General features: G+C 35.2%; 1 protein-coding gene across 1 annotated transcript; it reads right to left on the minus strand.

Annotated features, from left to right (window-relative positions):
* Nucleotides 1-1,802: 1,802 nt before the first annotated feature.
* On the minus strand, nt 1,803-15,999 carry dnajc21 (DnaJ heat shock protein family (Hsp40) member C21). Its single transcript, XM_065244001.1, has 12 exons — nt 15,625-15,999; nt 15,378-15,471; nt 14,689-14,812; nt 14,148-14,276; nt 11,064-11,368; nt 8,833-9,008; nt 8,477-8,555; nt 7,746-7,904; nt 6,695-6,743; nt 6,437-6,600; nt 6,269-6,353; nt 1,803-2,448 (listed from the first exon to the last, which is right to left on the minus strand). The coding sequence occupies exons 1-12, from the start codon at nt 15,719-15,721 to the stop codon at nt 2,290-2,292; spliced, it is 1,620 nt and encodes a 539-aa protein (XP_065100073.1). The 5' UTR covers nt 15,722-15,999; the 3' UTR covers nt 1,803-2,289.
* Between the last annotated feature and the right edge of the window lie 237 nt (nt 16,000-16,236).

Below are 16,236 nucleotides of genomic sequence, written 5' to 3' on the forward strand. Positions count from 1 at the left end.
TATTTACATGTAGAAAAATGTGAGGTTTATATTTACAATGTATGTGTAAATTACTTCAATGCACTATTCTGGCAATTTTGCCAAAATCGGGACATTTATAAAGTATCCTTCATTGCATTCAACTCATATTTATTTTATGGTGTGATGTCATCACCATGTGCATCTCATTATGATTAATTTGTTACTTTTCTCACCTTGTTCCTTAGACGTTCAGAATCAAGCCGCCTATGTGCATAACTAAAGATGATGCAGATTTCTTCATCGCCGTGTTTAACCAGGCTGTGCTCAACTACATGGAGAGAAGATAGGACATCCACAACATTCAATATACATACTGGATTTAACTTACCATACAGAAAAAAAAATTACCAACAGGTCTAAAGACCTAAAAATCAACTTACCTGGCATCTAAAGGGACACTCCACTTTTCTTTTCTTTTTGAAAATAGGTTCATTTTCCAGCTCCCCTAGAGTGAAACTCTTTTTTTAGAATCCATTCAGCTGATCTCCGGGTCTGGCGGTACCACTTTTAGCATAGCTTAGCATAATCTATTGAATCTGATTAGACCATTAGCATCATGCTCAAAAATAACCAAAGAGTTTTGATATTTTTTCTAATCAAAACTTGACTCTTCTGTAGTTACACTGTGTACTAAGACAGACGAATAATTAAAAGTTGCGATTTTTCTAGGCAGATATGGCTAGGAACTATACTCTTATTCTGGCGTAATAATCAAGGACTTTGCTGCCGTAACATGGCTGCAGCAGGCGCAATAATATTACGCAGCACCTGAAAATGGTCCCCTCCTTTTGAAAGTAACCAAGGGGACTATTTTCGGGTAGTGTGTTATATCACTACTAATTTTCTGTTGGTACTAGTACACAATGTAACTAAAGAAGAGTCAAGTTTTAAATAGGAAAAATATCGAAACTCTTTGGTTATTTTTGAGCGCAATGCTAATGGTCTAATCAGATTCAATGGATTATGCTAAGCTATGCTAAAAGTGTTAGCATCAGACCCGGAGATCAGCTGAATGGATTCCAAATTGGTAAAAATCAAATGTTTAACTGTAGGCAATCTGGAATATAAACATATTTCCCACCAAAAAGTGGAGTGTCCCTTTAACGGATTGGGAAATTTTGACTTAGGTTTTGGAAACTTATAGATTTAGAATATAATATAAATGTAATTAACTATAGAAAGCAATGTGTATATTTGTTACAAATAACAAAATATGTATTAATGTTGTATTAATCTATCCTCACTATTATAAATTTCTATTGTAAACCTTTTGTAGTGATTTCTTCAAATGTCTTCATCCTTGATTTTGAACACATTTATACAGCATGTACTGGCCATGTACTGTATTAACAACCATTTGTGTAGGTCACATACACAAAACGTGGGTATATCCAAATTCATTTGACATTCATAACCCATATAATTAAGGCAAGGTCAGTTTAGCAACAAAAAATAAATAAATCGGTTGAACCCTAAAACATTGTGAAAGTAACAATAAGTTAAGATTATTTTGATCGTGCAAAGAGAGCAACTGTATATTAAATACACATCTGTTGTTTTATTTTTCTTTTCGCAAATCTTTCCTGGAAAGCACTTGGTATTGTTTTCCATAACACTAAGCTTTTATAGTTCAGCTGACACATTACACATTTTGTGCAGTAAAAACAAATATTTAAATGTTAAGCAAACTAAATGGTGCAACAAACACAAATGTATTATGAGATGTTGTGGTTCATAGATCTCCAGGTATATATTGTAAAGCATTTTCCAAAACATTTCCATTAAATCAAAAGCTGTGTAATATTATCGAAAATATGTTCAAACCACAGCATCATTTTATTTCTCACGCTATGTCTTATGCAGATCTTGTCCAATCAGAAATGATTACTATACAGCTACAGTAATAACACACACGTGCCATAAAACGTGCAAACTTTATCAGCGAGAAAAAAATGACATTCAGTCCCCTAAAAACAAGGAGTAGATATGCACTGTCAAATCCAAAATGTTTAAATCTCATTCTCCTACAGCTCAGAGGTACCAGCAAACATCAAGTAGTTACATTATAAATTAATTTGGCTTTTATCCAAAAATCTTTAGGCATATGGCATGATGATCAACCCACAGGGCACGAATTACTTTACAGACAGAACCGATTCCTTCTCGGACACTTTCAGTGTACATCTATGCAGTAGAGGTTTTCGTGGGGGAAGAATGTACAGCCTGAATGAGCTTCAGTCTTTAGCATCAGTCCAGATGTTCTCACAGTTATCGGTTCTTTCTTGATTCCTTCTTTTTCCTGCTTGTTTGGGCAGCGTTACTGGACGAGAGCGCAGTGGCGTGACCCGTGGTCTGTAGATGATCGAAAAGTTTGTTCCTGGTGGGGAATTCGTACTGACAGGTAACACAGCGTAGATTGACTTCCTTCTACAAGGTGTAAAACAAGAACATTTACATTAAACTTTCATTAGATATAAAGAATGATAGATAGACAGACAGTTTGACAGGAAATTAACTAGTCTCTTAGGGAGAACGACAGACAGATGAATAAACTAGATCGGCCATTCCCAAACTGTGGTCCGTGAGGGTACTGCAGGTGGTCCGTGTAAAGGCAAAATAAAATATAAAATAATATATAGAATATTGATATAAGAATATTGATATAAATTTTAAATAAAATTGTCATTTTTTAATTGTTCGAAATAAAGAATTCATTAATTCATTAATGCACAGCCTTTATAGGCAATTTATATGAAACAAAATTTTTATAAATAGAATGAATAAGGCCTGTTATTATTTTAATTTCCAGTTAGTTTCTTGATCTCGCGTTTCTGAAATGTTTTGCGGATGTGCTGTTAAGTGGACTTGTAAAACCCTTAAATTGCCAAAGGTTTTGATATGTTGACTATATCCAAGTGATCTTGTTACAGCATGGATTTCATACTACTCCATTGCTATGGAAATAAGCCCGTTGTTCAAATGAACCATGCCCTTGAGTAAATAAATAAATAAAATATATGGCTGCCGTTTTGTGCAGTAAACTTTCTTTTAACAAACCTGTTACTGATGTGATGACCAGTTATAGTTTTAGTGCTAGTAAGCCTGTTTAGAGGTGCAGATTAATTCAGGACTTTGTGTAGACATATTTTATTATGAGTATTATGAGGTGGTCTGCGAAAATTCTTGATTACAAATAGTGGTCCACCCACACAAAAAGTTTGTAAACCCCTGAACTAGACTGTTATATTAGTTAGGTAGACAGATAGAACAAAAGATTGATGGATATAGAATGAAAGATCGATAGAACGATAGACAGAAAAATAGACAGAACGATAGAACAATAGATAGATAGACAGATAGAGAAGACAAATATACTAACTAGACTGTTAGACTAGGTAGGTAGATAGATAGATAGAATACAAGATCGATGGATAAAATGAAAGATATATAGAACAATTGATAGAACTATAGATAGAATGAAAGATAGATAGAACGATAGATATCAGTGATGCCCGGGTTGATCCGAAAGGAGTAATCGGTTACGAGTAATCCAAAAATATTTTTTATGATATTCGCGTCGCGGTCGGTCAGGTCGTTTCAAATAAAGATGCCAGTTAACTATTTTAAACAATTACTACTTTTAAAAAATGCACCCAGGGAGCGGGTCGGGTACACTATTAATTTTTTATTTTTTTTGCGGTTCGAGTTGCGGGCGGGTTAGTTGAAAACTTCGGTCGGGTGCGGATAGATAGATAGATAGATAGATAGATAGATAGATAGAACAACAGAACAATAGATAGATAGACAGACAAATATACTAACTAGACCAGGGGTGTCCAAAGTCGGTCCTGGAGGGCCTGTGTCCTGCAGAGTTTAGCTAAAACTTCCCTCAACACACCTGCCTCAAAGTGTCTAGTCTGCCTAGTAAGACCTTGATAAGCTGGATCAGGTGTGTTTGATTAGGGTTGGAATAAAACTCTGCAGAGACACCGGCCCTCCAGGAGCAGGAGTGGACACCCCTGAACTAGACTATTATATTAGGTAGGTAGATAGATAGAATGCAAGATAGATGGATAGAATGAAAGATAGATAGATATAATGAAAGATTAATAGAATGATAGATATAATGAAAGATAGACAGAACGATTGATAGAACAATAGATATAATAAAAGATAGAACGATAGATCGATAGACAGAATAATAGACAGAACGACAGAACAATAGATAGATAGACAGACAAATATACTAACTAGACTGTTATATTAGATAGGTATATAGATAGAATACAAGACAGATGGATAGAATGAAAGATAGATAGAACGATAGATATAATGAAAGATAGATAGAACGATAGATATAATGAAAGATAGATAGAAAGATAGATATAAAAAAAGAGAACGATAGATAGAAAGAGATAGATAGATAGATAGATAGATAGATAGATAGATAGATAGATAGATAGATAGATAGAACGATAAATAGATAGAACGATAAATAGATAGATAAAACGATAGATAGATAGATAGATAGATAGATAGATAGATAGATAGATATAATGAAAGATTGATAGAATGATAGATATAATGAAAGATAGACAGAACGATTGATAGAACAATAGATATAATAAAAGATAGTACGATAGATCAATAGACAGAATAATAGACAGAACGACAGAACAATAGATAGATAGACAGACAAATATACTAACTAGACTGTTATATTAGATAGGTATATAGATAGAATACAAGATAGATGGATAGAATGAAAGATAGATAGAACGATAGATATAATGAAAGATAGATAGAAAGATAGATATAATAAAAGAGAACGATAGATAGATAGATAGATAGATAGATAGATAGATAGATAGATAGATAGATAGATAGATAGAACGATAAATAGATAGAACGATAGATAGATAGATAAAACGATAGATAGATAGATAAAACGATAGATAGATAGATAGATAGATAGATAGATAGATAGATATAATGAAAGATTGATAGAACGATAGATATTATGAAAGATTGATAGAATGATAGATATAATGAAAGATAGATAGAACAATTGATAGAACGATAGATATAATAAAAGATAGATAGAATGATAGACAGAACAATAAATAGATAGACAGACAAATATACTAACTAGACTGTTATATTAGGTAGGTATATAGATAGAATACAAGATAGAATGAAAGATAGACAGAATGATAGATATAATGAAAGATAGATAAAACAATAGATATAAAGAAAGATAGATAGAAGGATTGATAAAACGATAGATAAATAGAAAGATAGATAGACAGACGAATAAACTATACTGTTATATTAGGTAGGTAGACAGATAGAACGAAAGATAGATGGATAGAATAAAAGATAGATAGAATAATCAATAGAACAATAGATCGAACAACAAATAGAATGAAAGATAGATAAAATGAACGATAGATAGAACGATAGAGAGATAGAACGACAGATAGATAGAATGATTAATAGAACGATAGATAAAACGATTGAGAGAACGACAGATAAAACGATAGATAGAACGACAGATAGATAGAACTATAGAATGAGAGATAGATAGAACGAAAGATAAATAGATAGAACGAAAGATAAATAGGACGATTGATAGAACGACGATAAAACAATTGATAGATTGATATATAAAATAATAGAACAATAGAATGAATGACAGATAGAATGAAAGATATATAGAATGTAAGATGGATAGAATGATAGATAAAATTGCAGAAAGAACAATAGATAAAACGATAGATAGATAGAACGATAGATAGAACGATAGATAGAACGATAGACTAGACTGTTATATTAGGTAGGTAGATACCTAGGTAGATAGACAGAGCGATTCTATCTATCTTTTACCTCCTATAACAGTCTAGTTAGTATATTCATCTGTCTATTCACTTCATATTATATCAGTTATTTTGTCTATTCAACTTTCCCCTATAAATCATGCTGCTTTTGTTCCTGTTATTAGATTGATTTGGCCTAAAGGAACTGTTTGGCTCTGAAACAGTTTAACGGCAGTACAGCTAGAGAACATCAACACACTCTGAACGCGTGTCAACCAATAAAACAAGTCAACAAGGCAGAGGTATAAACACATATTATATTGTTATCTAAAAATCACTTGATGACTCAACATGAAGTTGTAGATGACAGTAAGATAATAAAACTGCAGCTGCATCGCCACACGGGAACGGTCGCTAACACAAGTACACACCTCTTGCGAAACTTCAACACATCCGTGAGTTTTGTTGTTCTTTTTTGAGTCTTTCCCGCCTTTTTTGGCTTTCGTCTTGGCAGAGCTGTAAAATAAGGCACATGTATGGGTTTAACTGTAATTCACATACATTAATATTCATAAATTAAATCATAATGTGAGCGACACCTTTTTTGAGTTTTGGGTTCTAGTTCATCTGGTTTGAGATTCTCATCTGGGTCCTCAGAGGGGACAGGGGCGTCCTTGTTGTTGCCCGAATCTGACTCGGATGGTGGACACTCTTCTGTGGACTGTGGGATTGAGCTTTCATTCTCGGGCTCCTCCGGAAGATTCTTAAAAACAAATTGGGATGACGATAGCTTGATTAGATAAAAACTACATTTACATTATATTTTCCTGGGGTTGAATTTAAAGAAAATCACTTACATTTACTGTTCTCTGTTGCCTTTTCTTCTTCTTTTGCCTTTTAGACAATCTGCAATAAAATACACCAGAAGATCTGTAATGGATGCCTTACTTAAAATTAGATTTATGAGGTGTCATGAAACATTTTGATAAAAAAAGTAAATGCAAAGTAAGAGTATCAAAATAAGAAGCATACTGTCACAAACATCTCTTCATGTACTTTTTTCCACATAATTTCAAATGACATCATACAAACCAATTTTGTTGTTTTTTCCACATTTAAGGGGAAAATTTTCATTACCGCAATGTGTCCATGACTGGATTTGGGTTCTTTGACATGGAAATATTTATTATTAAAAAATCTAGAAAATAAAAAGCTTCAGTGCATGTTATACTATAAACATTTACAGTAAAGAAATGTGTGGTATTTGGTGATCATTGGTAAATGTAGAGACAGTAATAAGGAATATAAATGTGTCCAAGACCAATTTTCTCATCCTCAGCAACAATTTTCAATCATTGTTTAAGCCCTCAAGGAACTAACATTTAAAAAAAATAGTTGGAAGGGACATAATTTACTGTGACACTCAAGATGGCTACCAGGTAAGCAGTTTTTATTTTTTTCTCGCCAGATAAAAGTTGAAATTTTGTTTGTCATAGTACCTAGATAACTTTTAAGTTCTCATTACCGAAACATTAGTTTGTAAATGCATATATTTAATGTAATATGTTGCAGTAATGATAGTTAAAATAATTCTATAGGATTTTTTTTTAAATCCTCTAAAAATAATGTTTATAGTAAGTTCAGACCTTAATCTTATATGTGCAAAAAAAAATTGGCTAAAAAAAAAGAAAGGTAAAAATCGAGAATCGAATCGTGACCTTAGTATTGAAAATGCAATCGAATCAAGGATTTGGAGAATCGTGACACACCTAATCTTTATAGTTACAAACTAGCTACCTAGATAAGTGACATACACAACTAATAAGACAAAATCCTACATGATGTAATACAGCCAAAAATATACAAAATGAACAAATCCCTGATTTGGTTGTGGTGCTGGTTATTTACTTTTGTCTCGGCGTGTCACTGATTTCATCTTCATCATCATCATCATCCTCATCTTTCTCAGCAGAGTTCTGATTCAGCGATTTATCTTCTTCCTCCAGCTGTTGTCGTAGCAACGCCACCATCTCTCTGTGCTTCTTGGACTTCTCATGGTTCTTCATACTGATGCAAGAGTGAAACGGTTATTAATTAAACATCCCAAAATAAAATGGCTTTTAGTTCACAGTCTGTTAGCATTCTGACACACTTCACATAATGACCGTCTGACTGGAAATATTTATAATTAAAAGATCTAAAAAATAAAAAGCTTTATTGCATGTTATACTACAAACATTTACAGTAAAGAAACATGTGGTATTTGATGATCATTGGTAAATGTAGAGACAATAATAAGGAATATAAATGTGTCCAAGACCAATTTTCTCAACCTCCGCAACAATTTTCAATCATTGTTTAAGCCCTCAAGGAAAAAAATTGTTGGAAGGGACATCATTGACTGTGACACTCAAGATGGCTACCAGGTAAGCAGTTCTTATTTTTTTCTCTCCAGAAAAAAGTTGAAATTTTGTTTGTCATAGTACCTAGACAACTTTTTAGTTCTCATTACCGAAACATAAGTTTAGCATTGTGACACACATCACATAATGACGGTCGCTTTACTCATGAGCTCACAGATTCATATTGTTGTCGGCATAGACAGCCGATCTACAGCATGTGTGTAGAAAAGCACTCACGCTTTATCTGATTTAAAAGATTTGTCACAGGCAGGGCAATACAGGTCATCGTAGTAGTCGTCCATCTCCACGGCAGCATCTGACAAAAGCCAAGCAGAGGTTAGATCCCAATCCTGCTCGCTACTCATTTCGTTATGATTTAATGAAGCATATGTAGCCCCACTCGAATCCGCTTCGAGTGGGACTTTACGCTGAGATTGGATCGGTCCTATTTATAAAAGCAGATGTTTCCCATTTTTGTCTTTTAGAAATTCAATCTCATAATGAAAAATGTGGATTGTAACTTTAGTTGGCCTCTGAACCTCTCGAATCCTTTTAAGCACGCGATTAAATGAATGCCTGACATCAGAACTCACCTCCCGTCTCTGTATCGGGCCTATCCTGTCCATCTTCAACCACCTCCTCCTCCTCCTCCTCTTCACTTTCTGATGCATCTCCGAACTCTTCACCGTACTGAGCCTCCATCTGCTGCAGTTCCTTCTCAAGTTCAGACATGGCGTGCCAGCTCTGCTCCCGATACTCTTCTGCCAACCTGAACACATACACAGGTTTATTATTATGAGCAATTAAAGGGGACCTATCATGCTTTTTTACATTTTCAGTTTTTGTTAGAGGAGATAATGCCTGGTTGAACTTTTTAAGCAGTGTGTGGTCTCTGTTTTGGCTCGAATTGATAAGATGGCATAGTTACTATTTACACATGAATTTAGCATTACGGCATGGGGCAGGATATAGAGTGCCGCAGGGATGATGCTTTTTTTAGGTCAGCCTGGAAAAAACCACTCTCACATTTTTCCCAGGTCTGTCACAATGATTAAATACTCGTCTCATCTGGATTGTTTGACCTCATCATGATGATTTCAGATCACCACAATGATTGCACATCTCTTTAAAAAACACAAGGGGGAGCTGCAGCGCCTGTGTAAACGAGAACGTATCTGATGGCGCTTCTTAACTGACAGTGTAACACGATACATTGCAAAGCCATTCGATACAGTGTAAAAAACAAAAATCCTGCAAAAGTTTGATAAGCAGTGTGAACTGCCAGGTGAAACATACATTTCCAAAACAGCAATTCCAAATTTAAGGAAGTGAGTAAGGATCTGTAAGGAATTTATTTTATTGCAGCCAGTACAGACATGTGGTCCAGTCCTAATATGATCTTTGTAGGATTGGCTACTATTTAAAGTCCTGTTCTTGTATAAGTGGTTTATTTTGATTGCATGTTTTTCAGTTATTTTTCAGACACTTTATTGTGTTTATTTCTTATGAAGAATTTTCTTTTTTAAAGATATATTCATTAAATAATGAGTTTTAAAAGTGTGTTATGTGTATTAATAATTTACTGCCAGGTAAACCTCATTTCATGAACAAACCAAAAAATTATGAGAATTAAATATCAAAGCAATAAAACAGACGAATAATCGGTATAACCGTCAAAACCCTAAACAGGCAATTAATCGTCATAATCATCACTGATTTTGACGATTAATTTTTTAGGCAATTAACCGTCAGCCAAATTTGATAACCTTGACAGCCCTAATTTTTCCCACAGACTTTTGGATTTTCCCAAAAATAAGCGTACAAAATTGTTTAGGTGTCATAACCTTTTGTTAACTCTTTCCCTGCCATTGACAAGTTATCTCGTCACTTTCCTGAAGAGTTTTTACGGTTATCTGTAATTCTGCTACTATCCACTTACCCAACTTATATAACTGAAGCAAAAACTAATTTGACAAATTTTAAACTCTGTGTATGTTTTGATGATCGCTCTGAATCTGATCTGTAGCAAAATTCCTTTACAAAACTGCAATTATTTCAGCTTTTTGCTCAAAATTTGGTCTTTTTGAAGAAACCTACCCATATTTAAGAGGTTATAAAAAGAGAACAAATGAAGATAGGATGAAATTTTTTGCCCATTTTGTTTGTTTGTTTGAAAGCAAAGTGTCTGTTCTTTTATTTGATATATTTGTATGTTTATATATTTATAGAAGAACATTTTTCTGGAAGGCATTTTGTAAAAATGCTGGCAAGCAACTTTTTTAAAAAAGGCTGGCAGGGAATGAGTTAAAGGTGATTTTATCAATTTTTAGATTTTTTTGGCACCCTTAGATTCCAGATTTTCAAATAATTGTATCTTGGCCAATTATTATCCTATACTAACAAATCCTACATCACTGGAAAGCTTATTTATTTAGATCAGTACTTCTCAAACTGAGATCCGGGGCCCCCAGTGGGGCCGCGAGACGGTGCCAGGGGGGACCCAGTTTTATGACATTTTATAAAATACATTAATTTATCATAAATTTTGTGTAATTAAACAAACAAAAAAAATAAGTCTACTAACCAACATCACTACTTTGTATAATTTAATATGTTTTGTTTAATTAAAATGTTATGTTACATTTTAGAACCGTTTTTGTCATAAATTTTCTTTGGGGGGACCGCGAGGGAATGCACAGTATACAAGAGGGGCCGCACGCAGAAAAAGTTTGAGAACCACTGATTTAGATGACATATAAATCTCAATTAAAAAAAGCCCCCATGACTGGTTTTGTGATCCAGGGTCACATATCTTCTGACTTACTTGGCCTGACTGAGTTTCTGTTTTCTCCTCAGTTCTTCTACTTTTTTGGCCTTCTCAGCGTTTTGCTCTTCCACGAGCTTCTTATGGGCCTGAACTCGCTTGTCGCGTTTACGGACGAAGGCCACTAGTTGGCGTACAAGTTCGCTGTGTTCTTTTCTGGCCTTCTCTCTTGTTTTCTTATTTTCTTTCTCCATGGCTCTCTTCTCCCAGCGGTTAGACGCCTGCCGCGTGTCGTACTCTTCTTTCCATGCAAAGTTTTTGCGTGTGCAGAAGCTCTGCCAAAAGCCGTAGAACAAATGGACCACCTAAAAAGATGAAAAGCAAAGAGAAGAGAAAGAAAATAAATTAAATAAATACATTCAAAACTATGTCCAAAGAAACCATGAGTGGAGTTTAAAAAGTTTTACAATGATGCCAAGGGTCGTTGCGTCCTGTGCTTTTTGTTCCTCCCTATCTTTCAGAAAGCATTCAACATGATGTTGTGACCATTTTCATGGTGGATTGGAGTTTTAGGTGCACTCATCCTAGGTTCATCTACCTATTAGTCTCCAGTGAAGAGAAACACTCCACTTCCATTAGGTAAAGAGAAGATATGAGCAACACCAGAAAACAAAATGGTCACTGAAGAGCCTTTCGGCTCAACTGAAGTGGGATGAACCTCAAGTTAGACATTAATAGATGCCGGTTCCATAAAACCAAAAGAGCCCTAAATGCATGGTATTCTTCAATTATTTGTTTAACCCTTTCTGAAAAAGCTTAAAAAACAAAAAGTATTTATTTATAGCTGGGATGCTCTTGTGTTCCATTTGACATTAAGGTCTAAAATATTGTGACCCTATGGAAAATGTTAATATACCGTGTAAACAGAGTACTCCACTTCTTGAAGCTCATATACTCCATTTTGAACCGATCTTTAACAAACTAAAAACACTCTTTCTTTTACACCTGTGTTAATCCACTTAAAGGGATAGTTCGGCCAAAAATGATATTAAACCCATGATTTACTCACCCCCAAGCTGTTCGAGTTGCATATGTCCATCGTTTTTCAGACAAACACATTTTCGGATATTTTATCAAATGTTTTAGATCTTTCAGTTGATTAAATGTAATGTTACGGGGTCCACCCATAGTCCACGACCTTCAAGTCCCAAAAAAGTGCGTCCATCCTTCACAAATTAAATCCAAACGGCTCCAGGATGATAAACAAAGGTCTTCTGAGGGTAATCCGCGCGGTGTTGTTGTAGAAATATCCATATTTAAAACTTTATTAACGTAAATAACTACCGTCCGGTAGCGCCACCATCTTAGACTCCTCTGTATTCAAGAGAGAGTATTAGCGTAGTGTACGCACTTTTCTTAGTGACGTATGACAAATTCGGAGGGCGGGGGCACAGAGCAGCAGGAGAGTAGCCTCCGTAGGCTGCGTAAGCTCTCATCCTGAATGTGGACGCAACTAAGATGGCGGCGCTACCGGAAGGTATTTTTTTCGTTAATAAAGTTTTAAATATGGATATTTCTACAAGAACACCGCGCGGATTACCCTCAGAAGACCTTTGTTTATCATCCTGGAGCCGTTTGGATTTAATTTGTGAAGGATGGACGCACTTTTTTTGGACTTGAAGGTCGTGGACTATGGGTGGACCCCGCATCATTACATTTAATCAACTGAAAGATCTAAAACATTTTATAAAATATCCGAAAATGTGTTTGTCTGAAAAACGATGGACATATGCAACTCGGACAGCTTGGGGGTGAGTAAATCATGGGTTTAATATCATTTTTGGCCGAACTATCCCTTTAATAGATGCGTGATGCTGCAAAAACAATGCTGTTATTCAGGGTCAGGGATGCAGGACCCTCTATTGGCGCTTTTCCATTGCATAGTACCCCACGGTTTAGTTTAGTTTGGGTCGGGTCAGCTTACTTTTGGGAGCTTTTCCATTGGGTGCAGTACGTAGTACCCGATACTTTTTTTCGTACCATCTCGGTTGGGGTTCCAAGCGACCCGAGCTGATACCAAACGTGACGCGAAAACACTGTAGATCACTGATTGGTCTGAGAGAATCGTCACGTCATCGCTATAATGTAAATATTAGCTTTAGCTTACTGCTAGCTTGCGCTGTCTCAAGCAAACATGTTGTTATCTGTGTTCTGCTATAAGTTTCCAAACACCCTTTTAGCGATGAAAAACATCCGCAGGTTGAGAATCCGGGACACCATAACAGTTTTTTCCAGACTTGCAGTTTGTTGCGGCACATTCGCGACATGCACGTCCGCATTATATATGCTTAAATGCAACTTGAATGAGGCTCAGCCGAGCGCCGTCGACTGACGCCACGGGTCGGGTGTTTGAACAGAAACTGTCATGTGAGACAGAGGTAGTTATAAACACAATGTGCAAACATCTATTTGTGGTGGCCAATTTTAATTTTGTGGCAGACTAAGAAATAAATGAATGTATGGGAATGTACAACAACGCTCTCACGTGTATGATGTCACAGCAGTAGGCAGCGTAAATATAACGACACGCCTATAATCCCTCCCACTCCGAAGTGATACTAAACTCGATGGAAAAGCTAACCACACCAAAGTGAGGTGAGCTGACCCGACCTAAACTAAACTAAACCGTGGGGTACTATGCAATGGAAAAGCGCCATATGATTCACCACACTTAAATTATACACTGCCAGGATTGAACTAGTGTTTGTAAATTGACTTTTTAATACATCATAGAGGCTTCTTCTTATTATTATTACAGAAAAGCAACCGTTACATTTTAAGGTGAGAATGAAACTATGATTCTATGTCTTATGTTTTTAACTGAATGGCGTATGCAGTCAACAAATACGACTTCCGAAAGACGCACCAAAATCCTGGTGAGGACGCGTCCGGTAAGAATGGCATGCATGGTCACCCTAATTTTAGTCTAGGACTAGTCTAACCCCTGTCCGGGAAACCGCCCCAATAAAAACACAAACCGTATGAATCATTATGAGGCTGTTAATACTGCTGTTATTGTTAGATTAAAACATCTAGTAAAAGAATAGAATAGTGTGATTGCAATAATGACGCGTTAAAACATACAGTGTCGTAGTCGCTCTGTGAATCTCCAAATAAAGGAAACTCGTCTTCATCCTCTTCATCATCTTTACTGTGTTCCCGCTCCTCTTTTGCTATAGATTCAAACAGGTTTCTGTATACAGCGTAAAAGCCCTACAGAAGAGAAACAGAAAGAGAGGAATTGTAGTGAGTTGTACTTTTGAAACACAAAATTTGTATAACAATGGCTATAACATAATCAATCATATTTAAACAACACAGCCCTCTAGTGGTACACTACGGCATCAACGTGCAGGTTGTGCAAATATCCTGTTATGCAAAATTTACTTTACAGGTTTTATTTGTAAATTATACATTTGAGTTGTACATAATAAAAACACTTCACACAATGTATCAGCAACAGACTTACCTGAATAAATACAACAATTTGCAGGCAGGGTCACACCACACACAGAGCAACATTTAATAAAATAATTTCAGATGAGATGCAAAAATTCACTCTACTCTACGTAAATGGACCTTAAGCTACTGGACAACTAAAGAAAAATTATGTTTAAATATTTACCTGCTCATCATCTCCATAACCTGAGTAACAGGTGACTGTGAAGTACTGCAAAAGATCAATACTGTCGTCCTGGTACTCTCCTCCGACACCACCTTTCAGTAGAGCATCTCTGTGGTTATCATACCTTAAAAAGAAAGTAACAACCACATTAATCTCTTTAAAAAATAAAACATATATAAATATAAAGAAAATACGTCATGAATTGCAAAGAATGATTTGTAATTTAAAATAATCATATAAGTCATATTTTAAGAAATATTCATGAAATATTTCAAGATAATATAATGAAATATTGCACATAAACTGTCACTGTGTGTCATTAACTTTGTATGAATTAAATGATAAAGAATTAATTGAGTGTTCTGTGGCAGATGGCGCATATGCACATTTTACAGGTTTAATGCAGCCCACAAAAAACACACTGTAGTATACTTATACTTTTACTCTAAGAAACTAAACCATACCATGGTAAGTATTTAAGTATACTACAGTATTTAGTATAGTATGTCAATCCACTATATTTACAGAAAACTATAGCATACATCAACAAAATTTATTTTGAGGTATTAAGTAACGTTAAATACCTATGCTACAATTTACCACAGTTACTCTACAATTTCACTCTAATGTTTTTCATATGCGAGGTGTAAGAAACATACTGAAACACGTTTTTATGTTACAAGACTTACCAGGCTCTTTCTTGGGGATCGCTCAGGACATCATATGCAGCCTGAATCAGTTTAAACTGCTCTGCAGCATCTTCTGCGTTGTCAAGGTTCTTGTCTAGAATCAGAAGTTCATTAGAATTCGTTAAGCTAGTGTAAACATCACATGAAAGATCCCACTGACAGATCATTCGAACAACTTATTTTAAATATTTAAAGGGGCATGAATCTATTCACTGTCGTCGTTACAGATAAATTTAATATTTAATACCTGGGTGCCATTTCAAGGCTAATTTCCGATAGGCCTTTTTGAGATCGTCGTCTGTCGCGTCTCTTTTCACGCCCAACACCTCATAGTGACACTTCATCTTGGTCCAGATCCTACACGAACTGTAAAGTCACTGATGTCCACTACAACACAAACTGATCTGCGTCGCTTAAGTGCGGAGAGTCATCGATCAATGTGCTCCACGTGGATCACAAAACGATAAAAACAATAACTCTAACCTAATATATTATCTAAATATAATAAGACAAGACTTAAAGTAGTCGATACGTAGGTTTATTGATCAATTTCAAGAAACGTAGACATGTTTTCCATATTTTCAGCTATTACACGAAGCCGGTGGATCGGCGGCGCACAGATATGACGCCACACACGAGATGTAACGCTATTGGCGGAGAGTGATGATGACTTTGAAGACACATGTAGTTTACGTAAATTATTTGAGGGATATTTTTTTTTATTATTTTTTTTTTAATCTATTCTTTACGTTTGATTTGTAAATAAATTCACTAAATAATTTAAAAAATAATAAAAAATGTAAACGTTTATTTGAGAAATTAAATTGTTTTCTGATGGACTAGATGTGCTTGTACCAGA

This window comes from Paramisgurnus dabryanus, chromosome 18, assembly GCF_030506205.2.
Source record: "Paramisgurnus dabryanus chromosome 18, PD_genome_1.1, whole genome shotgun sequence".
Taxonomy (NCBI): domain Eukaryota; kingdom Metazoa; phylum Chordata; class Actinopteri; order Cypriniformes; family Cobitidae; genus Paramisgurnus; species Paramisgurnus dabryanus.